The sequence below is a fragment of the Dipodomys ordii genome, unplaced genomic scaffold (genome assembly GCF_000151885.1).
Source record: "Dipodomys ordii isolate 6190 unplaced genomic scaffold, Dord_2.0 Scaffold42, whole genome shotgun sequence".
NCBI lineage: Eukaryota > Metazoa > Chordata > Mammalia > Rodentia > Heteromyidae > Dipodomys > Dipodomys ordii.
The window spans coordinates 9,575,834-9,602,134 of record NW_012267258.1 but is presented as its reverse complement, the minus strand read 5'-3'; the positions used below and the strand labels follow the sequence as shown (position 1 = coordinate 9,602,134).

At 41.1% G+C, this 26,301-nt stretch overlaps 1 protein-coding gene and 1 pseudogene across 1 annotated transcript in view; both read left to right on the top strand.

Moving 5' to 3' along the window:
• The window catches only part of LOC105987465 (submaxillary mucin-like protein), a 43,952-nt gene that overhangs the window by 10,891 nt on the left and 6,760 nt on the right, over positions 1-26,301 (top strand). The window contains exons 15-36 of the mRNA XM_013018722.1: positions 6,425-6,478; positions 6,612-6,665; positions 9,501-9,554; positions 10,798-10,851; positions 11,007-11,057; positions 11,542-11,589; positions 11,732-11,785; positions 12,845-12,898; positions 13,887-13,934; positions 14,442-14,495; positions 15,158-15,208; positions 15,351-15,404; positions 16,785-16,838; positions 17,162-17,215; positions 18,666-18,719; positions 19,449-19,502; positions 20,334-20,387; positions 21,658-21,711; positions 22,577-22,627; positions 23,642-23,689; positions 25,285-25,314; positions 26,231-26,262. Of these exons, the coding sequence (XP_012874176.1) occupies positions 6,425-6,478; positions 6,612-6,665; positions 9,501-9,554; positions 10,798-10,851; positions 11,007-11,057; positions 11,542-11,589; positions 11,732-11,785; positions 12,845-12,898; positions 13,887-13,934; positions 14,442-14,495; positions 15,158-15,208; positions 15,351-15,404; positions 16,785-16,838; positions 17,162-17,215; positions 18,666-18,719; positions 19,449-19,502; positions 20,334-20,387; positions 21,658-21,711; positions 22,577-22,627; positions 23,642-23,689; positions 25,285-25,314; positions 26,231-26,262 (1,115 nt within the window). The remainder of the gene's footprint in view (positions 1-6,424; positions 6,479-6,611; positions 6,666-9,500; positions 9,555-10,797; positions 10,852-11,006; positions 11,058-11,541; positions 11,590-11,731; positions 11,786-12,844; positions 12,899-13,886; positions 13,935-14,441; positions 14,496-15,157; positions 15,209-15,350; positions 15,405-16,784; positions 16,839-17,161; positions 17,216-18,665; positions 18,720-19,448; positions 19,503-20,333; positions 20,388-21,657; positions 21,712-22,576; positions 22,628-23,641; positions 23,690-25,284; positions 25,315-26,230; positions 26,263-26,301) is intronic.
• Positions 17,651-17,896, top strand: LOC105987487 (annotated as a pseudogene).

Here is a 26,301-nt window from a genome sequence, read left to right as displayed (position 1 = left end):
CCCTGCAGGTAAACACTGACAGCCCCTGCTACCTCCACACACACAGCTGTGCAATGAGAGCTCCTACTGGTCCTCTGGGAAGAACACATTCTCAAGAGAAATAGCCAATCCTGGATGTGATCTATCACCTGAGGGCCAGGCACTGAAACCTTCTTCTTTCCTTTTCTTCTGCTTCAAGAAGACTTCACCTTGGAACAAGAACTGAGCATGTGTTATGTTATTGGAAGAGAAACTTTTTAATTTTTTTACTCTAACTAAAGGCAGTCATTCATTGTGCTTTTGAAACCATCAGCTTTTTAGATAATTGGCAGAATAGAAATGGTGTACTAAATCATAGTTCTATATCACACTAAATGTGCTTGTTGGGACATTGGAAAAAATGTATCAGAAGGCATTTGCTTTATATTATGTGAAATATTTCATCTCTAAGTTCAAGTTCACCTATCATAGGGAGTGCATAACTAACATTTTCACCTACGATAGAGAATGAAAAATTCTAACATTTAAACCAACAAATAAGGATGCTAATAATCCCTATACCTATTACTTTTGAGTTCCTTACCATATACCTTTGTGTGTGTTCGGAGTGGGGTATGTACCAGTCCTAGTTCTTGAACTCAGCACCTGGGAGCAGTCTCAAAGCTTTTTCATTCAAAGGTTGTGATCTACCCTTTGACCCATAGCTCTAAGTTCTAGCTTTTTTTGTGTAGTTAACTGGAGATAAGAATCTCATAGTCTAGGGGCTGGGAAGCTGGCTCAGTGGTAGAGCACTTGCCTTGCGTGCCTGAGGCCCTGGGTTCGATTCCTCAGCACCACATAAGCAAAAAGAAAAAAGCCAGAAGTGGTGCTGTGGCTCAAGTAGTAGAGCACTAGCCTTGAACTGAAGAGCTGAGGGACAGCTCCCTGGCCCAGAGTTCAGGCCCCATGACCGGACCCCCCCCCAAGAAAAAGAAAAGAATCTCACAGTCTTTTCCTGTCTAGGCTGGCTTCAAACAGATATCACCAGAAGTCAGCCTCCTCAGTAGTCAAGATTGCATGCATAAGCCACCTGCAGCCTAGTCCATATATATGCTTACCAATCTTATTCCTAGCAAGGATTCTCTTAACACCCACCTGACAAGCATATGAGTTGTATGGAATAAAGTCTCATAGACTTTCCTGCCAAGCCTGGCTTTGAACCTCACTCTTCAGATCTTGGCCTTCCGAATAGCTAAGAAGAGTACACATTTGAGCCACAGGTGACAGGCACAAAATATCCTATTTTTCACATCAATCATCCACACATAATTTTCACTTCTCTCTTTTTTTCCTTAGGAACTACCACCAAAGCAGCAGAGGGACCAACAGGTAAACAGGGGAAATGGCTTTGAGATGACCTACAATCTTTGAATAAAGAAATTAATCAAACAGGAAAGTTTGTTCCTACTTTGTGCTAAGCACATGGTAGACATGGAAGATGTCTCCCCTGTGAACTATAGCAACAGGAAATACACAGTCACTAGACAGGAAGTGTCCTTGGCTCCCTGGAAATCCCTGATAAGGATGCTGTTGGCTACTTTCTCCTCCAGGCTGCAAAAATGTCACCTTGCTCTTCTCTTTCTTTTTCCTACACAGGCACTGCTAGAGCATACAAGACTCCAACTGCTGCACATGGGAGCTCCAGTTCTGGTAAAACACCAAAACTGGGGAAGAACTACTTCTCAGAAAGGTTCTGCAATAATCAGTTCCCCTAGTGATCCCCCCACCCCCTCTCAGAGCATTCATATTTTGCCTTCTCTTTTCATTCTTCCCCTTTCAGAGGCCAGAACTTTCTCTGCAGTCACTGAAGCAGTAACAATAACAGGTAATAAATAAATAAATAGGGGTAGTGAGTGACTTCCAGCACTTTTAATCAGTTGAAATAAATCCACGATGAATTTTACCAATAACACTTTGTCTGAGTTACCAAGTTTTAGGATGCCTATACTTTAATCCAAATACTTACATTGCTGCACAAAAGTATGTTCTCTATTATCTTTAGAGGCCAAGACTACAGCTCCAGGAAGCCCAGTCTCTGGCAGCCATACAGGTAATAATGAGAGAGCATCAACTTATCCCTGATAATTTCCATAATTCAGAAGAAGGAGATGTCTAAGAGTTCAGTTTTTCTGTTTATTCCTCAATTGGGGACAAGAAAAAACCTCAAAAAAACATGCAAATGAGCCCTACAATAGCCCTCCTATGACTTACGTTCAGTGTTTTCCTTCATTTAAAGTGATGACTTATAGATCTCTATTCCCTGTGATTGCAGGTACCAGCGGAAGCATCTCCAGCATCACTTCTGCATCTGGAATCTCCATTCCAAGTAAGTGAATTCTCTCACAGGTACTTGTCCTTGTTCAATTGTAAGCAAAAGATGCTTTCCCAAACAGCCCTCCACTTCCCCAATCTTCCCAGTACTTGCTTAGAAACCAACAGAACCACTAAAGAAGAAATTAGTGAAAATGAGAGGTTGCAGTTGTTAGCACTGCCGCTGAGGACCAGCTCACCAAACTCTATGCCTGAAAGATTGTAATAAAAGAAGTGCCTTTGGTGATGCCTACAAACCAGAACAGCCAGGCTGCTGACACTTACTCTTGGATGGTTTCTCTTCTGAATCCTGGCCTTTGTGGTAAAGGTTTCTGGTTTGGGGCATATAGGAACAGGAATTCCCTAGATTTTTAACGCAATGGATATTGGTGTCAATGGATATTGGGAGTCAACACTGGCTAAGAAAATTTAGTGTCAGATAAAAATAGGACTAGAATGAAGTCAGAAATTTATTAAACCTCCTTGACTCCATGTCTGGGATACAGATATTATGTCACAGTGTCAGCCTCAGTGATGATCAAAAGAGTAGTTTTCCTACTTACACTGGTCGAGAACCACCTCTGAGCCTTTGGATAAATAGGTCACTGTATCTTAAAAAAATTATACTTGCTTCCTTTGTGACCTTTTTGTATTCTATTTTCTAAGCATGCCTAGTGTCTGTAACACAGGCTTCCTATGGGAGGTAATCTTTCATTATTTTCACTGATCTCTAATGTTGAACAGAGTTAAATAAATATTTTTTGGATGAGATAGATAGTTGGTAAATAGGAAAAATAATTGACTCAGTCTAGGAGCAAAGACCAATAAAAACATGTTCAAACACCAACCACATATACGACAAATTCTATGTAAACAGTATCTCCACAAGCTGCCCAGGTATACTCGCTGAATGATGTGGCCCAGGTGACATTCATTGGATTTATACATGGAATGCTTCAATTGCTGGTGATTTTTCTTGTTTCAGGCACCACAGGTGTGGTCAGAAGCACAACTGTTGCCCCTGGAAGTTCCAGCACAGGTGAGCTACAAGCTTGGAAAAAAAATACCCACTCTGGAAATAAGGTGCTAGAGATGACTCTCATGCTGTTCTTCTCATAGAACAGTGACACAGAATATTTTCCCTTGTTCCTAAGATCTTACCCTTAATCACCTTCTTCTTCTTCTCTGTCTCTCTCCCTTCCAGAAACCACGGCTTTTACAAGAGTCAGTAGTACCACTGCCGCAACAAGGGAAGCAGGTGAGAATTTGTGTGTTTGAAAGAGAAAGAAAGAAAGACAGAGAAAGAAGCACCTCACTGCACCATATCTTATTCAAGTATATCTATGTTTACAGATATACATATATATATACATATGTAGGTAATACATATACATGTGTTTCATCTATTTAATTTTTGAGCACATTATTTTTAAATTTTATTTTATTGTAAAGATGCTGTACAGAGGGGTTACAGTTACATGAGTAAGGTAATGAGTACATTTATTATCAAGAATTGTTACTCCCTCCTTTGTTGTTCTCCACTATCCTTCCCTCCCCCTCCTTACTCCTCCTCCACCTTCTGAAATTGTAAAGTTCATTTCCAATATACCGTCTTGTGGGTGTCATTGTTGCAATGGGTCATCCTGTGTCCTTGTTTCAGCATTTTGTTATTCCCCTTCCCCTCCCCAAATTGGACAAATGCATATACAAGATGCAGGACACCAATATCAAGTCCAGTGGCAACAGAGGGGGAAGAACATACAAAGGAAACAAAAAAATCTCATAGTACATTAAGAACAACAACAACAAAGAAGAAATGCTTGTGTCCATATCTTGGGGTTTGTTTCACTTAGCATCATCTTATATGGTCATATGTACATAGTTTTTGAGTTTTCCTGCTCATCTGATAAAATTATCCTAGACATATACTAATTATTGCGAATGAGGGAAACCATGGGGGAAAACGATAGAGAAAAAGAATGAACTGTATAAAAGGTCTAATGAAAGCCTCTTTTTTTTTTCCAAAAGTTGGAGTTCATGTTAATATGTTTCATTATATATAGTCCTTTGCACTAAGCATTTCTAGTTCTTACAGATGAGGGAGATCATGTGACCTGCTTTTCTTTGGGTCTGGCTTACTTCACTTAATATCATTTTTCCAAGTCTTCCATTTCCTTCTGAATTGAACAATGTCATTCTTTCTGATGGAAACATAGAATTCCATTGTGTCTATGTACCACATTTTCTTGATCCATTTACCTACAGAGGCATTTGGGTTGGTTCCATGTCTTGGCTATGGTAAATAATGCTGCGATGAACATCGTCGTACTGGTGGGTTTAGTGTGGCCTTGTTTGTGGACATTTGGGTAGATTCCCAGAAATGGGATTGCTGGGTCATAGGGGAGCTCTATGTGTAGTTTTTTGAGGAACCTCCAAACTACTTTCCAGAGTGGTTGAACAAGTTTACTCTCCCACCGACAATGTAGTAGCATTCCCCTTTGGTCACATCCCCACCAGCATCTGTTGTTAGATTTCTTGATTATAGCCATTCTAACTGGGGTGATGTAGAATCTCAATGTTATTTTGATTCGCATTTCTTTTATAGCCAGAGATGTTGAGCAATTCTTCATGTGTCTCTTGGCCATTTGTATTTTGTCTTCAGAGAGGTCTCTCTTAAGGTTTTTAGCCCACTTTTTAATGGGGTGGTAATGTTTCTTTGGGGGTTTGTTTTGGGGGAGTTTAATTTCTTGAGCTGTTGGTATATTGTAGATATGAGACCCTTGTCTGTTGTATGGCTAGTGAAGATCTCCCAATCTGTCTTGCTAGCTATGTCCTTTGCCGTGCAGAAGCTCTGCAATTTAATGCAGTCCCATTTGTCCAGTCTTTCTTTGATTTGTTGTGTTTCTGGATCTTTATTAAGAAAGTTTCGGCCTATGCCAAGGAGCCCCAATGTTTCTCCTATTTCTTCTTGTAATATTTTCAAGGTATCTGCTTTTACCTCAAAGTCATTGACCCATTTAGAGTTCATTCTAGTGCAGGGTGATATATAGGGATCTAACTTTAGTTTTCTACACGTGTGTAGCCAATTCTGCCAGCACCATTTATTGAAGAGGCTGTCTTTCCATCCTATTTTTTTGGCTCCCTTTTCAAAGCCATAGGACTGAGGGTTCATTTCTGAGTCTTCAACTCTATTCCATTGGTCCTCAGGCCTGTTCTTGTGCCAGTATCAAGCTGTTTTGAGTACTATGGCTTTGTAATAGAGTTTGAGGTTTGGTATTGAAATTCCTCCAGTATTGTTCTTCCTGCTAATAATTGTTTTTGCTATTTGAGGTCTTTTGTTGTTCCATATGAATTTTTGGATTGCTTCTTCTATTTCATTGAAGAAAGAAGTTGGGATATTGATGGGTATTGCATTGAATTTGTATATAGCCTTTGGCAATATTGCCATTTTCACAATGTTAATCCTCCCAACCCAGGAACATGGAAGGTTATTCCATTTCCTGAGGTCTGCTTTAATTTCCTTTATCAGATTTTTGAGGTTTTTATTGTAAAGGTCTTTTACTTCTTTGGTTAAGTTGACTCTTAGGTATTTTTTTAGGATATTTTAGGTATTTTAATTTTTTAGGATATTGTAAATGGAGTTGTTTTCCTAATTTCAGCCTCTCTCCTCTCATTGTTGGAGTAGAGGAATGCTCCTGATTTTTGTGGATTGATTTTATGCCCTGCTACTTTGCCAAAGTTTGGATCAGCTCAAGTAACTTAGGAGCAGAGTCTATGAGGTTTTAGCATTGTATCCATTTCCTACACCTACTATCTCTAAGCAGAGATAGTGGAACAACAGGAAACCTGGCAGGTGAGCATTGGGGAAAAGCTCTCCTCAGATCCTAGTAGAACTATCTCAACTTGTGAATAGTTATTTTACGTTGGTTATGAGATGTTGAAAGCAGGAAGCGTGCATCTAATTCACCACAGGTCTGGCAGTGAGATTTTAGTTACTGTGAATAAACAACTGTAGGAATGCAAGTCTGCATTTTAGATTCAGGTCCTCCTCTGGCTTCCTGAGTTGCTATGACAGCCTAGCTTCTTTGTGCTGCAGGTCCCACTGAGGTCAGCACTGGCACAACAGTTGTCCCTGCAGGTGTGAGCACAGGTGAGTTCACAACTGGCCACACACTGTGCTGAGCCCATCCTGCAGTGCACTTCCCTTGTGCTGCTTCCAAGCAGACTCACCACAGTTGGGCTCTGACCCTGTGATTCATTTTCTGTGATCTCTCCCCTCTCAGCAGCCACAACTTCCTCTGGAGTCAGTGGGACCAGTGGAGCTGGAAGCCCTGCAGGTAAACACTGACAGCCCCTGCTACCTCCACACACACAGCTGTGCAATGAGAGCTTCTATTGGTCCTCTGGGAAGAACACATTCTCAACAGAAATAACTGAAACCCAGGATTTGATCTATTAAGACTCAGGCACTCAAACTATTCCTTTATTCTGCTTCAAGAAAATTTCATGATGGAACTAAGCCACAGGCTACCTTTTAGTTTTCAGGAAGAGAAATGTCTTTCATTTTCTCGCTGATACCTAAAAGAATATCATTGTGCTATTGATCCAGTTGCTCTTTAAAAAAAAAATTCAATAGAAATACATTAACTGTTAGCTCTTGAAAGCACTGATAGACCTTGTTGGGTACATTGTAAACCAGAATTCCTTAATCCTACCTGAAATAATTTTCTTTTTATTATGGGTGAAAATTTTACATATTGATCCTTCTCTTTCTCTAGCTTCCAATTCCTGTTTGATAGATAATGGCAAATTCTGCCATTTAAAGCAACAACACATACAGATATTAATAATCAGTATCTCTTTCATTTATAAGTATATACCATATGCTAGTTGTATGTGTGTGTGCCAGTCATAGGGCTTGAACTTAGGGTAGGTGCTGTCTCTGAGCTTTGGTGCTCAAAGCTAATGCTCTCCACTTAATCCACAGCTCCACTTTTATCTTTTTTTTGTAGTTAATTGGAGGCCAGAGTCTCATGGACTGTCCTGCCTGGGATTGGCTGTGAGCCATGACCCTTGGATCTCAGCCTCCTGTGTAGCAAGTGTTACAGTCATGAGCAACCAGCATTTGGCTATATGCTTTCTTATTGCGAACTTTTACTATCTCATTCCAAACAAAGACTGCCTACGGTCTACTTATGAGACATGTGACATATGGAGCCTGGTGGCATTGACCTGTAATCACAACCACTTGGAAGGCAGACATCAGGGAATAATTGCACAAGCGAGGGCAAATTGTTACCAACATCCTATTTCAATAATAAGCCAAGAGTAGTATTTCATACCTTAAATCCCAGTTACAGTAGAGGACAGAAGTAGGTGGATTGTAGGCCCAGGATGGCCCTGGGGGGTGGTGGGGAGAGGATGGAAAGCAAGACCTTATCAAAGAAAAGAAAAGGATTATGAAAAAGGGCTGGTAGTTCTTGCCCATCATGTGTGAGGACCTCAGTTGTAAGACCATACTGACAAAATAAATCTGTTAAAAAAATATGGATATACAATTTTGAGCTGACAAGAAATGTGATACTGTGCCTGAGGTACAGTGGCTTCACCTTCGCCCCTCCTCCTTCTTGAACATACAGTTCACTTTGGTTCTTTTCCCTTTCCTCAGAGATCACCACTGTGCTTGGGAATGTATTTCTGATGACTTGGGTAGTGGCATGATTCATGTTAGATGGATAGAGTTGTTAGAGAAAACTGACTTCAAAGAAAAATACATTTTATATTGGAAAACTTCAGATTGGAAAAAAATTTTACATTATAGATTAACCCCCCGCCTCCCCCTTAAAGGTTTTGAATTTGCGTTTGAGGTTATATTATTTCAGAGGAACCAGGGCTTGCTTTATAATTTGAAACTACTTGGGCCTCGAGTTCCAAAGGCCTTCATGTCCTAGGGACATCAGGAATCAAAGTCTCTGGAGAGATTAATGGCAACAGTATATATAGGCTCTGAAACAGTTTCCTCTTTGAAAACTCTTTTATTTTTCTGGATAGCATTGCTAAACTCAATTCAGCATAGAAACCGTGAGAATAAAATAAAATTCAACAGATACTTTTTATTTCACACTTTCTTTTCATTAGAAGTCACCACTGGTGCATCAGAAAACCAGACAGGTAAACACAGGAAATGTTCTGACATGACCTTCAAAGGTGGACAGATGAGCTGACATCGCTCTACACAGAGTCTACAAACTGCTTTAAAATAATCATTGCATGCATGTTAGTGGGACACATTGCCCTTAGTCTTGCAAAAGCCTATGGGCAAAAGAGAAGATGTCTGTCCGTTACAGGAACAGGAAGTACATTGACTACACAGGAAGTGTCATTAGCCACTTGGAAGTCACAGATCAGCATGTCGTTGGCTACTTTTTCCTACAGGATACAAAGGTGTCACCGTGTTGTTCTCTTTCCCTACATAGGCAGTGCTAAAATGTCTCTCTCTCTACAACTGTTGCCAGTACAAGCTCTAGCTCTAGTAAAACACCAAATTGGGAAGGACTAGTTCTAGGGAAAAGGATTTGCAATCATCAGATTCCCTCAGTGATCCTTCTTTCCTCTTCTCAGATCATTTCAAATTTTGCCTTCTCTTTTTACTTTCCTCCCTCTTTCAGACACTACAGCGATCTCTGCAATCACTGAAGCACTAGCTATAACAGGTTAAAAAGAAAGAAAGAAAAAGAGGGAGCAGGGGAGCCAGTGACTCTTCCGGCAATGTGGATCAGTTAAAATGAATTTAGGTTAATTTCTGCCAAGCAAAACCTTTGTCTAAATACCTCTATTTTACCCAAATCCTTACACTGATATACAAAAGAATGTTCTTGGTTTTTCTTTAGGAACTGAGACCACTGCACCAGGGAGCCATGACTCTGGCAGTCACAGGGATAAGAATGAAAAATTACAATCCTCTCTCTGATACTTACAAAAATTAAGAGCCAGGTGGTCTATGGCAGGAGTTTGGCCTTTTAATTTTTGTTCCCCTTTGGAAGATAAAGTACTTTCAGAAAAATCACATGCAGAACCCTAGGAGAGGTCTCCTATGATTTTCAATGAGGAAAAATAGATTGATAAATGACATTGACAGATGACATACCAATCCTTCCTCCTTGTGACTGCAGGTACCAGTAGGGGCATCTCCAGAATCACGTCTACACCCGGAATCTCCATTACAGGTAAGTGAATCCTCTGCGGTACTCATAGTTGTTCATTTACATGGGGGGGGGGGGAAAGGGGAAGATGCTTTCCCAAACATGCTTTTCACTTTCCAAGTTGCCTGTTCATAAGGCTAAAGTTTGCTTAGAAACCAGCAGAGCTACTGTGAGGAAATCAGGGGAAACTAGAGACCCCAGCTGTTAGAACTACCACAGAAGACAACCTCCAGTTTGCCTCTAGGAAGAGCAAATGATCCATCCTCTAACACACAACAATCAAGCTGCTGACACTCAACCTTAAGATGATTCTTTTCTGAATCCTGGCTTTGTGGTATAGATTTCTTGGAGCAGTATGAGAATAGGAATTCCCTGCACCATTAACCTCTTAGCTATTACTACAGTGTCAGCAGGAAACAACACTGGCTCCCATGGTTTCCTCTCAGGTATAAAGATGACTAGAATAAAGTCAGAACATTTTTGACTCCTATTGACTTTTTGTCGTAAGCTATCATATTAGATTTACTCAATACTTGGATTGAAGTTCAAAGCCAGCTCCCATGGTTTTTCTACTTATCGTCATCAGGAATGCCCCCACTGGGGCCTCAGACAAATAGGTCACTGGAATTAAAATTTTATTTTCTTTTCCAGTGAGGGAGTTTATATTCTATTTGCTAAGCAAGCCTACTAGGCTTCTGGAGAAAAAAATGTTCATTGAGGCCAGGTGTTGATGGCTCATGCCTGTAATTCTAGCTATCAGGAGGCTGAAATCTGAGGATTGAGGTTCAAAGCCAGCCCGGGCAGGAAATTCCATGAGACTCTGATCTCCAATAAACCACCAGAAAACTGGAAGTGGCGCTGTGGCTCAAGTGGTAGAGCGCTAGCCTTGAGCTGAAGAGCTGAGGGATAGTGCCCAGACCCAGAGTTCAAGCCTCACGACCAACAACAACAACAACAAAAAGTTCATTTATTTTTTTCACTGATCCCTCCCTAGTTATAAAACAGGATTCAACAAATGCTATTGAATGAGCTAGATATTTAAAACATTGGGGGGAAAATAAGAGCAGAAAGACTAATAAAATGATGTGCTCAAAAAAAAAAACCCACCATGTAGCTGAAGTAGTCCATGAAAATGGCATCTCCCTGAGCTTCCCAAGGCACAAAAGCTGAATAATGTGGCCCAGGTGACATTCATTGAACTTATCAATGGGGTGACTCATTTTATGTGGTTCCATTTTATGTTGATTCCATGGCCTTCTTATTTTAGGCACCACTGGTATGGCCAAAAGTACAACTGCTGCCCCTGGAATTTCCAGCACAGGTAGGCTAGCAAGCTGAGAAGAGAGTAGCCATTCAGGATTATAAGATCCTAAAGATGACTTTCACATTGCTTCCTCATGTAAACACATCATATTTAATTGTTCCTTCTATGTCCTTATCCTTAATCTTCTCCTGCTCCTCCTCTCTCCATTTCAGAAGCCACAACTTCCACAAGCACCAGAACAACTGTAGCAAGAAAGGAAACAGGTGAGAACTTGGAAGAGAAAGAGACAGACAGACTGAATGACTTTTGGGTGATGATAAATTACAATTACACATTGATTCTCAGTAGGACGGTTTCATGGTGGGGTTCTTAGGAACTCTTATCTAAGATCAACATTATTTTCTTTAGTCATTGATTGTGAGTCCATTTAAGCAGACATTTTTTTTAAATCTTTCCAGAAATGGCTCAACCTCACGTGTTGATCTCTGCAAATGCGAGAAAGGAAAATTGGCGTCTCCTTTCTCCAATCCCCATTTCCTCCAGTATCCATTGGAGGAAAGATGGGCTCAGGGAATATTACTTCATGTAAACAGAAGGCAAACATGCACACAGAAATTTCTTGTTCTTCTAATACTTCTCAATGAAGTGCCTTTCTTCCTTGAGCAGAGAAGTGATCGCAATATGCAATAGTTGTCCCAGTTGTGCCCATCTCTCCACCTCAAAGTTTTTCTACATTCCACTTTTCAGGAGCAACCCCTGGAGCATCAGTAAACCAAGAAACCAGAAGCACAAGAGGTAAATATCACAAAAAGGGGGGAGGGATGCTTGTCTTACTGACACTGAATTCCAGAAGAGGGAGTGGTCCTCATTTGCGTCTTGGTTTTGAAAATGTCCAACTTTCCCATGAGCGTGATACCTATCCCTTCCCTCCTTGCAGGTACCACCAGGATGGCTTCCGGCAGTACACTTGAACCTGGGAGTTCAAACACAGGTGAGCCAATCAACTGCCGAGCATTGCCCACAGAATGACCTCTAGCAGTCTAAGAGCTCTCAAAGGATGCACATCTTCAACTTGGCCTGCATGCTGTTATTTCCTGGCATGTGACACTTTCTGACCTCTCTTCTCAGAAGCTGCATCATCCTTGGATGGCAGCCATACTACCAGAAGCAGAATGAACACGGGTGATCATCCACATTTCCTAACCTTGCCAACTTCCTACTCACCTAGTAACTAACATTCATAATAACTAGCACTTTCTAGCAAAGTACGTGCTAGGCATGATTCTGCTTTCTATCCAAACTGCAAAAGAAGTATTCCTGTTTTGTCCAGTTTTTTAGGTGAGCAAACCTCTGGCTCCAGAGATGTTAAGTAAATCGGCCAAGGTCACCCAGCAAGTGAATAGCAGATTTCAACTCTGGATCCCAGGGGCTGTCTTCCAAACCATGACACTACTGTCCACTAGACTCATGTCACATGTCTAAACTTTTCTAGAACACGAATATTTCTATTACATCAATTTACTCCCATAAATATTCAGTAGGTAGCTGTGTACCTGTGGCTCACACCTGTTATAATCTGAGCTACTCAGAAAACTGAGATCTGAGGACTGAGATTCAAAGCCAGCCCAAACCTTCATGATCACCAAAAGGCTGAAAGTGGGACTGTGACTCGTAGGGCATACTAGCCTTGTCCAGCCCCTGAGTTCAAGCTCATGTGTGCCCATGTATACACACACACACACACACACACACACACACACGTGTGTGCAACACATCAACAGGTAATCAATATGTTTTGTTTCTTCTCAGCCATCTGGGAAGGAAGTCAAGGACATTAAACCAGATGGATAAAAACATTCCCTGGCATTGAGCTCAGAAAAAGGGACATTGTCACTGGAGCCATCCATCCTGTGTGCAACAAAATATTGTATATTCCTGGACATGATCTTTTCCTACACTCAACACCTCTGTCCATGCCCTCCCCCATTCCAGGACAGGTTTTTCTTAGGAATGAAACTGATCTGACCACATTCTTCCATTTTGCTTTCAGGTACAGCTGGCATTGTTCTTGGGAGCAGCAGCATTCCTGGAAGGCTCCACACAGGTGAGTCAAACAGAACTAGGTATGATGATTTCTTTTGTGGGGCTGCAACTGGAGGAAAATCACTTTATTATCATTTATGACTTTTAGTTTTCAGCATTTTACTCCTGTTTATTCTCTGAAGCCATAACTGCTACAGAAGGAAGCCTTACCAATGAAAGTTGAGGTGGCAACTTTTTTTTTTTTTTGTCAGTCATGAGGCCTGAACTCTGGGCCTGAGCGTTGTCCCTCAGCTCTTCAGCTCAAGGCTCTACCACCTGAGCCACAGCTCCACTTTCAGCTTTTTCTGCTATTGTAGTGCTGAGAAATTGAACCCACGGCCTCATGCATGCAAGGCAAGCACTCTACCACTGAGCCAAATTCCCAGCCCAATGTGGCAACTTTTGTGTGTGCATTGTGGGGGTACTGGGGCTTGAATTTGGGGCCTCACACAGTTGCTTGGATTTTTCTGCTCAAGTCTGGCTCTCTATCACTTGAGCTACAGCACCATTTCTAGCTTTTTGCTGTTCATTGAAGATAAAAATCTCACAGACTTTGCTTCCCAGGTTTGGCTTCAAACCATGACCTTCCTACCTCAGCCTCCTGAGTAGCTAAGAAGTATAGGCATGAGCCACCAGTGCCCAGCTTAGAGTTTGCAAGTTTTTGGTTCCTTCTGACTTAACGTTTATCTTTGTCTTGGCATAGAGACATTTGTTCTATATAGCACATATTTATGAAAAACATGACATCCATTTTGGGGAGCAAACCTTATACTATTCTTAAGAGGCTCAGGATCCAGAATTTTTTTTTCTTTTGACATTCAAGCTGTGACCCCCAGTATGATAGGGTGGTGATAAATATCCATTTAGTTCTACTTCGAAGAGCAGAGATAACAGAAGTAACTCTGGAGGTTGAGCTCTATCGCATGTCAGAATATAGATGTTACCAATTTCTTCCAGGAATACAGTTGAATGCATTAACATAGATATCATGTGTCTTTTCTTATCATTAGGAGCCACCACTGGCACTGCTGGGAGGCCAAGCTCTGGAAGAGAAACAGGTAAACATAAGAAAGGCATCCAAGCTGGGTGCCAGTGGCTCACGCCTGTCATCCTAGCTTCTCAGGAAGCTGAGATCTGAGGATCAGGTTTCAAAGCAGCCCAGGCAGGAAAGTCCATGAGATTTATCTCCAATAAACCACTAGAAAACTGGAAGTGGCGCTGTGGCTCAGGCGGTACAGTGCTCACCTTGAGGTGAAGAGCTGAGGGACAGTGCCCAAGCCCAGAGTTCAAGCCCCACGACTGACAAAAAAAAAAAAGAAAGAAAGAGAAACAAAAAAAAGAAAAGAAAAGAAAGGCACCCAAGACCTCTGGTATCTAACATCAGAGAAGTAAGCAGTTGAGGCTGGACCATGTGCTATTTTGCCTTTGAATTCAAAATGGAAAGTGTATGTTATCATGACTGGCTATCCCAAGGAAGGTCTTCTGCTGCTTTCTAGTCCCAAACTTTGTTGGCTCTTTTCCTAGGATGATAAATACATCGTTCCTCTCCCTCCCCTCTTCTTTAGGCACCACTGGTTCCATCTCTGGCACAACGATGAAACCTGAGAGGTCCAGCGCAGGTAAACCCAAGACCTAACAGGGAAGAGAAGTGTCAGTAATGAGCCATTATCCCCTCCTACATTCTCTCCTCTCATATAGGTATATTTCTACTTAGAGATACTACCAAATCTTCCTCAGTGATGGCTTTGAATTTAATTCACTGCTTTACTCCTTTCACTTGAAGCCACAACTTCTCTAAGAAGTAGTGGGACCACAGAGACTGAAGTTAAAATAGAAGAGCATTAGCAGTCATTTTATTTTCTACATCTTAAATTATAGCCAGATGCTGGTGACTCATGCCTGTATAATCCTGGCTACTCAGGAGGCTGAGATCTGAGGATCACAGTTTGAAGCCAGACAAATCCTTAAGACTTATCTCCAATTGGCCAACAAAAAGCCAGACGTGGAGCTGTGGCTCAAGTGGTAGAGTACCAGCGTTGAGCAGAAGAAAAAAAGCCAGGCAAAAATGCTCAAGATCCTGAGTTCAAGCCCCAGGATTAATCACAAAGAATTTAACAGAAATTTTACTCAATTTCTCTTTGAATATATGACTGGACATCAACACATGACTCCATGAACTTGTCCTTTCTATATTCACAAGAGCATAATATTTACTGGAAATCCAATGTTAGTTTGAGTTAAAGAGAATTCATAAATTAATTCCCTGGTATTGTACTTTCAGCTACCAGGATTACTAGTGGTACAACCATTGCTCCTGGGCACTCCAGTGTAGGTGAGTAATGAAATGGAAGGATCTTCTTCTGTGAACTTCAGAGGCCCTCATCTCTTCCATAGTGATAGTAGAGAGAAACATCATTGTTCTGCATTTTTTCTAAGTGCCCCATTCCATACCACTTTCTCTTGTTTCTTCTCAGAAACCACAACTTCTACAGCAATCAGGGTGACCACTACCATGAGAACAACAACTGGTGAGTGATGTGTTTACCTTCTCAGCTATGTCCTGGGATCATGACAGGTGATGAATGAGAGAGAGGTGGGTCAAAATAGGTTTTCATATTTCATTTGAAGAGATAAAATGTCAAGTAGATCCTTGCTTTTAAGACTGGTTTTCTCTGTACACCGAACATTTAGATGTGATTTGATGAAGGTAGGAATGATGTGTTACTGTCAATATTTTAACCGTCTTGTGTATGTGTGTGTGTGTGTGTGTGTGTGTGTGTGTGTGTGTGTGTGTGTGTGTGTGTGTGTTGGTTTGGCTTGAACTCAGGATGTGGGCACTATCATTGAGTTTTTCTGGCTAATAGATAGTGTTCTGCTACTTGAGCCACTGATCTATTTCTGTGGGGTTTTTGGTGGTTAATTAGAAATCTGTCTCATGGACTTTTCTGCCCAAGCTGGCTTTGAATCATAATCCTCAGCTCCCAGCCTCCTGAGTACTAGGATTACAGATATGAGCTACCAATACCTGGCAGCCATCTTAGTTTTGTTGGTACTATTTCAGGTTTATCTGGAATTTCCAGGCATTCTAATCCTGATGAGTAAAGATTATTCCCCCATTTAGACTTCTCAAGAATAAAAATCCATGAATAAACTCCAAGCAAATTTAAATTCTAAAATAATTTAAATTTAAATAAATTTAAATTATAAATTCCTATCCACTTACCCAAGGAGTCTCCACCAAAGCACCAAAGATCAGGTCACAAGAAGTAAGTCAGGTGACCTGAAACAAAGTGCTTCCTCCCAAAGTGTTGTAATATCCTAGCCAAGACTTCCAATGAGAGTCTTGCCAATAATCATAGGGCTTTAAATCAAAAGCTCTTTTACTGCTATTAAGAAATGTTGATTTTCCAGGCACCAGTGGCTCATACCTGTAAGCTTAGCTACAGTGCAGAGCCAGTCTGGGCAGGAAATTCTATGAGATTTTTATCTCCTATTAACCACCAGAAAACTACAAGTGGTGCTGTAGCTCAAAGTAGTAGAGCACTAGCCTTGAGTAAAAATGCTCAGGGACAGTGCCCAGGCCCCAAGTTCAAGCCCCAAGACCAATAACAACAAAAAGAAGAGTAGATATGTTCAAATTTATCTTATTCTTTGAGCAAAATCATTTCTCTTACTTCTCAATTTCTGGATTCCTATCCATCTCTCATTCTTATTTCCATTTTAAATCCACCCTGGAGTAATTGCTATCATATCAGTTTCTAAAATTCTAATGCAGATTAAGGGTTATTGAAGAAAGCTCTTTATCAGTTTCTCTGTCAAAATGCTATCTTCTTAAAGAATTACAAAATGTTATCCAGATTTCACACCTATTTACAATCATTTTTAAAGATTTTCTTGTTGACTCCCAGGTGCGTCCACTTCAGGACTAAGCAAGAACCCCACTGGAAGCAGAGTGCAAACAGGTCAGCCACTGCTTTGGTATTGGGGGAGTTTTATTGATTACTAGTGGGATTTTGCTACTGATGGGATATAAAACATGGGATAGTCAATTGGAGAAACTGGAAGGCAGTTGAGGTTGGTTGTTTGAATGCTCTGGAATTTCCTGAAGAGTTCAATTAGCCACATCTTTAAGTTATAACTTCCTAAACAAAATTATCTTTATAGAGAAAGGATTCTTTTTATTTTGTGCTCTTACTGGGGCTTTAAACTGAGGGCCTCAGGCTCTCCCTTGACTTTTTCTCTCAACCCAGAATATGGTTAAAGTATTTCCATACTGTCTTGGCAGATACTACTCTTATCTCAACCGAAGTTACGAGTCACCAAGAAGTTTCTAAACTAGGTAATTCTTTTTAAAATTAATGTAAGATTTCCCCCCCCCCCGTCAATACTCACAGGTTTTATCAAGGCTTTTTAAATTATTCAAGAAAAAGATTGTTTTCATTATTTTATTTAAAAGCTTGGGGCCAGGCCACTAACAGCGTATGCTTGTTATCTTAGCCATTCAGAAGGCTGAGATCTAAGGATCTCAGTGTGAAGTCAGCTTAGGAAAACAGATCTGTAAGACTCTTATCTCCAATTAAACAGCAAAAAGGCAGGAAATGGAGGCACAGCTCAAGTGTAAGTGCATCAGCCATGAACAATGATAGCCCAAAGAGAACCCAAGGCCTTGAGTTCAAGCCCTAATACCAACACATTAAAAGAAGAAAAAAGAGTTCCAGAAGTTGCCTTCTAGGATAGTGTGCTGATCGATGTGTGGCCTTTGTAAGATTCTACCATGGCATACCGTGGCCAGGGCCAAAGGTATAGAAGGTGATGGTCCAGCCCATCAACCTTATCTTCAGATATTTACAAACAGATCGCAGATTCAGGTGTGTCTCTATGAGCAAGTGACTATGTGGATAGAGGGCGGCATCATTGGTTTCGATGTAGAAGGAATTCATTCTAAAAGTCAACAAAACAACTGGGTCGGTTCATGCTGAAAGGAGATAATATTACTCTACTACAAAGTGTCTCCAACTAGAAATGATCAGTGGAGTGAGAAATTATTAAGAATCTTATACAGTTGTTTTTGTTTTGTTTTTTGGTTGGTTTTTTGTGTGTATGTTCTTTGCTGTGAATCTAAGAAAACATCTGTTCCTATAAGTTGATGAGCCCCATTGTTAGTGTGCACGGTTCTGATGACCTTGTGTTATTATTGGGTGACAACAAATGCCTTGAGATTGTTTTTGTAAAAAATAATAAAATAAAATAATATAAATAGAATAAGAAAAATGATAGTGTTTGGAGAGCCTAGATTCATATCTACAAAACACTGAAAGTAGAAGAGGTAATTACCTTTAAAGAATTAAAATGTAAATATTCTCAGTTCTTTGTATTTTTAAACATCACAAGTTACCAACATGACTGTAGAGTCAAGACAGCAGAGTTAAGCCAAGTTGGAACAGGAAACTGAAGGTGAGACTAGGAAAGATCTCATTATTACGACACTTTAAAAAAATCTCAGGGATTGGAGGCATGGCTCAGTTGGTAGAGCACCAGCCAATGAGCAAAAGCAGCAGGTATTGAAGTCCTGAGTTCTGACCAAAAACTGAAAATAAATCTCAGGAATGTAGTTGATAGCAAGGAATAGCATAGAAAAGAAAAATGTCATTTTAGCTCTTGAGACCAAGAATCCTGGAGGAGTATGTTGTTTATACAGAGACACATAAATGAATCCTAAATTACAGCATCTGCCCAAGAAAGCAAACCTCCTTCCCACCCACCCCACTTTCTTTCCTCTTCTATTCTAGGTTCCCCTGGGACAAGCCCTGGGACTACAGCCTCACCCACGAGTATCCAAACAGGCAAGTATTAAACTCAACGCTCCTTCAAATGCCTGTAGCAGCAATATCACTCTACCAAACCATTCTCATGTGGAAAAACATCTCCATCCTTGGTGACTCACACTTGTAAACCTAGCTATTCACAAGGGCTGAGTGTGGTCTGAGGACTGAGGTTCGAAGCCAGCCCAAGCAGGAAAGTCCATGACACTCATATCTTCAATAGGCCAGCAAAAGGCTGGAGGTGGAGCTGTAGTTCAAGTGATGGAGCTCCAGCCTTGATTATTAAAGCTAAAGGGTTGCCAAAGGCCCTAAATTCATGCTTGTGTAGAAGCACATATATACACACAAGAAGGTATATGAAAGAAAGAAAGAAAGAGAGAGAGAGAAAGAGAGAAAGAAAAAGAAAAAAGAAAGAAAGGAAGGAAGGAAGAAAAGAAAGAAAGAAAGAAAGAAAAAAAAAACTAGCCAGGAACTGGTGGCTCACACCTGTAATTCTAGCTACTCAGGAGGCTGAGATCTGAAGGTAGTGGTTCAAAGCCAGGTCAGGCACATACACACTTGAGACTATTATATCCAGTGAACCAGATGCGACTCATATGGTTGAATGCCAGGCTTGAGTGAAAAAGCCAAGGGAAAGCACGTGAGGCCCTGAGTTCAAATCCCAGAAGGGGTACATCCACATTCACACAAAAGTATACATTTACAAAAATGAAGAAAAACTTCCCATTTTCTCTCTGTTTATTCTCACAGAGGCCACAAGTATTAAAGAAGTTGTGGGAAGCACAAGAGCAGTCATTTCATCAGGTAAATCTTGCCAGATTTTGGATTATCAAAAATGTTCCCATTAGTGTGTACTACCTGTGAACATATGTGTAGGTGAGAAGTAATTGTTGCTCCTTTAGTACTGGTCCTAACCCTAATGCGATTAATGAGTTCCTCAGCTGATTAGGTAACTTCCCAGAGGATACATAAAGGATATGGTTCTCTAGATTGAGGCTGTCTTGCCTCCTCAGCCATTTCTCCAGGACCAGTGTCCGTAATACAAGGCAATGTTGCAAATAAAGGCCTTAAGATACCTAACCCCATTCAAGACACTGAGATCACAGGATCACAGTTAGAAGTCAGCCTGGTACATGAATGCTGGAGACCCTTACTTCAAATTAAAAATCCAGAACTAGAAAAGTGGCTCAAGTGTTAGAGCATCAGCCTTGAAGCAAGAGCACACATTCTTAGTACACACACACACACACACACACACACACACACACACGGGCCTAACCCTGGATCCTAAGTTTAGACAAATTCTTTTTCTGTCCTCTGAGCTGGAGTAGCATGGTAAGTTCCTGAAAGTAAAGTATATACATCTAAGGAAAAGTCATTTAGTAATCAGAATTTTTAAGATTCTAGTTCTGGAGAAATGAGAATGCTGTAGCCATTATGACTTCTCCCTCACCTCCTATTCCTTTGATCCTGCCTTCCTGAGGCAGAGTCTTGGAAACCCCACCAGGTTTCACAAATAGCTCATGTGAGAACATTTGTTGCTTTTCTATTGCTTGAGAGAAACTGGGCCTATTGATGCTACCTTGCTCATTTTAGGCTGAGAAAGACTGCAACTCATTCTTTCTCTTATTACAGGTACCCCTGGGACATCCTCTGGCCCAACAATTATTTCTACAAGTTCTAACATAGGTAATTAAATAATTGAAAAGTAGCCCTAAGTATCTCAGCTGAGAAAAAGAAATCTCTTCTCTGGCGTTAAGTACTATAGTATTAACACAGTAGTATCTAACTCATACAACTCATACTAGCTTTTGGATTTACTTTGGTGAGTGTCTATCAATGGTTTAAATCTGTTGGCTTCTCATTAGTGACTTCTAAGCCTTTGCTTCAACATAAGGGAAATATTGAAGATAAAGGCCCAGGAACTAGAGTGGAATCTAATTTGGGTATTTCCTTTTTTTTCAACCATTTAATATTCTCATTCTGGGTTTCTGGAGCTCAGACTAGAGTCCCAGAAAGGTAGTGAATGTTTCCAGGGCACATTGTAAGAGTAGAGTGGAAGCTGCCATCAGACCACCATTTCCTGAGATAGAAATCCATGAGACTCCATATTCTCAGAAGCCATTATTTTATTTCTTTATTCAGATCATAAATTCTCAGGTTGTACTTTAGTGGGCTAGCTGGAACATTGGCTCAGATTTCATCTTTGACTTCTATTGTATGCGTATGTTCTGGTACGGAGGCTTGAACCCAGAGCCATATCCCCTTGCTTAGCTTTTGTACTCAAAACTGGTTCTCTACCACTTGAGCCACATCTCTACTTCTAGCTTTTTGCTGGTTAATTGGACATAAGTACCTCACCTATTTGTCTGCTCAAGCAAGCTTCAAATGGTGAGCCTCAGATCTCAGCTTTATGGGTAGCTAGGATTACAGGCATGAGCAGTGGCATCAGGCTGACTACTCTTTCTGACCCTGTCCTCTGAAGCAAAGCCTTAGTGTTTGTCTAATAGGAAACAGCCCGTGTCTATCTGTGCAGGAACCACAGTGGTATCACAGCCAGTTCCAACCCAGGATATAGAAATGGTGAAGTTTATAGGCTCTCCCTACTTCCCTGAAAAGGGAGGACAGCCAGGAAGGATACTGTGTCAAGGCTCTGTCAAGCTGAAGGCCACATTAACTCACTCAACACAGATCTTTTCTCATTGCCTCAGTTAGAACTTGTTTCTTTGCCCAACTAGTACAGGAGAACCACAAAAACTAAGACACACAAGTAGAAGAGCTAATGTGAGAAACTTCTTATTACTTAAAAGAGGTGATTTAGAAGTGAAAAACTCACCTGGGGTCATCAGCACGCATTCACTTCACACCAGTGATCAGGGACTTCAGGCACGCCAGGAGCTGTGTGCAGGAGACTTTAGAGACCAGAAAGAGTACAGTGATCTTCCTCTGCTCATTCTAGGTACCTCTAAGGAAGCACATGAAACAACCAGAGCAACCAAAAGTACCAGCACAGGTAGGTCACTCAGATACAGGGCTGACAGCTCAGGGGTCAGGATAGCCAGGAAGAAGGATATTCCATCATTTGTAGAGAACTGAATCATCCTAGAGAAACTTAAGTGAAGTCAGGCCCCCAGAGCCAAAGGATGTATGATTCCCCTCTTTTGTGGTAGTTAGAGCTAATTTATAAATACGTATTCAAATATATACAGGTCATATGCATAAGTACACAAACATATTAAAAATGTAGAGTATATGCAAGAAAGAATGCCAATGGTGTAACTCCTTTGAATAACTTACAGTCTAATAAAATAAACACCAAGAAACTGGAACTGGAGGTCTGAGGTGATGAGGGATGAGGCCAAGGGGAGGGGAATGGAGACAGGAAGTGCGGGTGAATAGAGCTATGATATTCAATGTGTGTGTGTGTGTGTGTGTGTGTGTGTGTGTGTGAAAACGGAAATGGGAAAGTTGAGGTGATGGGGAAAATGATGGAAGGGGTAAAAACTTTGATCAAGATGCATTATTCTCCTAGACTGACATATTGCGTTGAAACCTCTTTTTACAACAACTTAAAGATAAGCCATCCTATTTTTTTTTTAAATTTCTAGTCCTGGGGCTTGAACTCAGGGCCGGGGCACTGTCACTGAGCTTCTTCTGCTCAAGGCTAGCAGCACTCTACCTCTTGAGCTACAGCTCCACTTCTGGCTTCTTCTGTTTATGAGGTACTGAGGAATTGAACCCAGGGCTTCATGCCAAATAGGCAAGCACTCTACAACTAAGCCACCTTCCCAGCCTGCCAGCCTATCTTTTATTAATATCTGAAATTCCCCTATTTTTCTAGTCCCCTGCACTCACCATGTTTATTCCTTTGTTGGCAGGCTCTACTTCTGCTAGGGTAGAAGAAACCTCAGGAAGTCGAGCACAAACAGGTGAATGCTGGCAATACAAACCTCTTCAGTGCAGCCTCTGGCATTGTCTGTACAACAGATAAGTTTAGAAGAAGGGGTGGCTGGAAAGAGGAAAGGAAAAAAAAACCTAAGAGGAAGGCAGGAAGCTGGGATATAGCTCCTTTTGAAACAATCCTTCTGAGTTAAACTAGAACTAAACCAGTTCAACTAGAATGGCCTGTGATCCTCCTATAATCATCTTTTGCCAGAACTTCTTCTGTCAAGGACTTACTCCTGTAGTTCAGGATTTCCCAGGAGGAGGTTAGGAGGGATGTTACTCCTGAAATTGTGTTTGTTTGCTTCGCCAGGTGCTACTTTTGGGACAGCCACAACAGGCCCCCAAGTATCCCAGCCACGTAAAAGGAAGAGACTCAAATAAAGTAGAATGAATTATCTGTTCCACATGAGGGACCCCGTGGCACTATTTAGCCCTGTACACACAATGTATTTGTTTTGAACTTTGTGTATGTTATATGTGCTAGACCTGGGGCTTGAACTGAAGGCCTGAACAGTGTCCCTGAGCTTTTGTACTCCAGGCTAGTGCCCTATCACTTGAGCTACAGCTCTGCTTCTGGCTTTTTGTGGTTCATTGGAGATAAAAGTCTCATGGACTTTCCTGTCCAGGCCAGCTTGGAACCAAGATGTTCAGATCTCAGCCTTTTGAGTGGCTAGGATTACAGGCGTGAGCCACTGGCACCCGGTTCGATATATATTCTTCTTATTTTGATTTAAAAATCCCAGGATGGGCACTCATGGCTCACACCTATAATCCTAGCTACTCAAGAGGCTAAGCTTTGAGGATTTCAATTCAAAGCAAACCCACGCAGAAATGTCCCTGAGACTCTTATCTCTAATAACCAGAAAAGGCTGTAAATTGAGAGATGGCTCAAGAGGTAGAGCACTAGCTTTGAGCAGAAAAGTGTCAATCGGTGTGAAGCCCCAGTTCTATCTCACACAAAAAATAATCACAATGGCTTCTTTTTACTCTCCCCTCAGAATCCACTGTAGTATCAACAAGGAATGTGGAAGCTGAAAATGTAACAGGTTAGTATGGGCACAACTCTTATTACTCATTCAATTAGCATTTCTCTAATTACTCATTCCATTAGCAGTTTAATATCAGTGTTACCCTGCAGCATATATTAAGAGCAAAACCATCAGGAAGATATAACGCTTGGATTTAATAATTTTGGAGGCTGTGTGAGATTATGGATACAGATGTATAATAACCTAAACAACAATGGTACTGTGGAGAAGAGTGGGGTGTTCATTTCTGTTTAAGTTGGTAGTTTTGTGTGAAAGCAGCAGAAAACAATAACTGAGGTTCATATTGACTGAAAGACCTGTCACCCACCCATGGGGGTGAGTTCAGGAATCACCGGATGTTAGTTGCCCATGTCTATATAAGGTTTAAGGAGGAAAGGAGATTGGCAAGTAGAGAAGGTTTTATGGTGGGTTTTAGTTCCAAACTTAAGATCCCATCTGCTAACAATCTGTAATTAAAAGCTACCTTGCTGTGTGTCTCAAATGAGAGAGTGGCTGCCTAGCAAATGTGAAACCCTGGGTTCCAGTCTCATTATAAAAATATTACTCTGGCATAGTCAAATTTAATCATGCGCAAATACGGATGTGTTTTTAAGTATTCTCTTACTGCTACCCGTCTTTTTTTTTTAAGTAAGCAGAATCAAAATAGTAATTTGACTTTTTAGCAGCTTTTAAATAGAAAAACCATGTTGGTACCAGTCTTGGGGCTTGAACTCAGGGCCTGGGTGCTGCGCCTGAGCTATTTTCACTCAAGATGAGTGCTCTACCACATGAGCTTCACCTCCACTTCCAGCTTTTTTTTTTTTTTGGTAGTTAATTGGAGATTGTAAGAGTCTCATGGACTTTCCTGCCCTGGCTGGCTTTGAGCCAAGACTTTCAGATCTCAGCCTTGTGAGTACCTAGGATTTCAGGTGTAAGCCACCAAGGCCTGGCTTTAAATAGAACATTTTTAAAAACTGCAAATGTTAGGGTTAAACTCAGGATCTCTTATTTGCTCAGCAGGTACCAAACCATTTTAACCACACAGCCAGCTCTACTTTTGCTTTATTTTCCAGATAGATCTTAGGTTTTGCATTTGAGCCTGGGGCCAGCTATGTCCCCCCCCCCTCCTCTCCTTCATAGCTGGGATTAGGCACAAATCACACTCGGCCTGTTTGTTGAAATGGAAGTCTTAGTCTCTATTTACCTGTTCTCGTCTTGAAGAATAATCCTCCCAACCATCATCTCTCAAGTAGCAGGGATTGTAGGCATGTTCCACCATACCCAGCCCCTGAATTTGAGATTTGTGAGTGGACTATTAGGTTGACCCAGATCTGTCATGGATGGCTTCTCAGAAGGATACATTTTTTTGGTGAGCAGTTTGAAAGGCATTTGAATGATTGAGACAGACCAAGAAGACAGTAGGCCAAATGTAGTGATGCATGCCTGTAAAGTCAGCACTCAAGTGGTAGCATCAGAAAGATAAAGAATCAAGGCAAGCAAAGTTAGAGCCAGCCTATTTGGCAGTAGGAGAATGAACGAGGTCACTACACTTTCCCCAACCCCTTACACTATTCCAGTAACATTTGAAACTAACACACTTTCTATTCACGCAGGGTGTCCAGCCACTGCTCCACCAGCCCCAGGTAAGAATATCTCCATTCTAGAATCACTCCGTAGTAATGCTTCTTCTCATAAGTCACATTTCAGAGGTCACTCCCACAAAAGTCACCTGCCCTTGAACTTTATCCATCTAGCTGTCATTCACCAAATAGTTTTTCTCGCAATAAATATAGTCAAATAAAATACACCTTGTTTTTTTAGAAGGAAAAAAGAAAACCTATCTGCTAGTTCTTCCTTGTATTTGTGTATTTTGTGTAAGTGGGTGCACTCACTGCTCTGGGCACTGTCCCTGAGCTTTTTTGTTGGGGGGGGGGGGAGCGGTGTTTAAGGCTGGCACTCTAGCACTTTAGCCACAGCTCCACTACTGGTGGCTTATACCTGTAATATTAGCTACTCAGGAGGCTGAGATCTGGGATTGTGGTTCAAAGCCAGCCTGAAAAGGAAAGTTTTTGAGACTCTCATCTGCAGTTAAGCACCAAAAAAGCTAAAGTGATATGGCATGAGCCTTGAGTACAAAAGCTCAGGGACAGCACCCAGGCCCTGAGTTTAAGCCCTAGAACCAATCAAACACTAAGGAAGGGCCTTTGAGTGTTATACCTTTATTGCCTTAATGATTCTTACTACTTTATTAACTTTGATTTCTGACTCTATGATCCTGTCAATTAGACAGTAGCTAAAATATTTTATTGACCACTTTCAGGAGAAATCAAGAATTATCTTTTCCTGGTCATTATAAAAATAACAAGCTTCTTAGGGACCGTCTGCTTAAAGTAGGTGGATGCAATTTATTCACCTTAAGGCACCGTAAAATCCTTCATAATTCTATAACGCTAGAATCCTTGTGCCAATTACAGTTTTGGCCATCTGCCTGTTATCTATAAATAACAGATGGGTGTAGTTTGCCAAATTTAATTAGCCTTTATCGTTCCATGTGAACAGTTTGTCATGGACCACTGGGAGAAGAAAAATCGGTAAGTACACAGTTCTATTCCACTTGAATCCAAATTGGC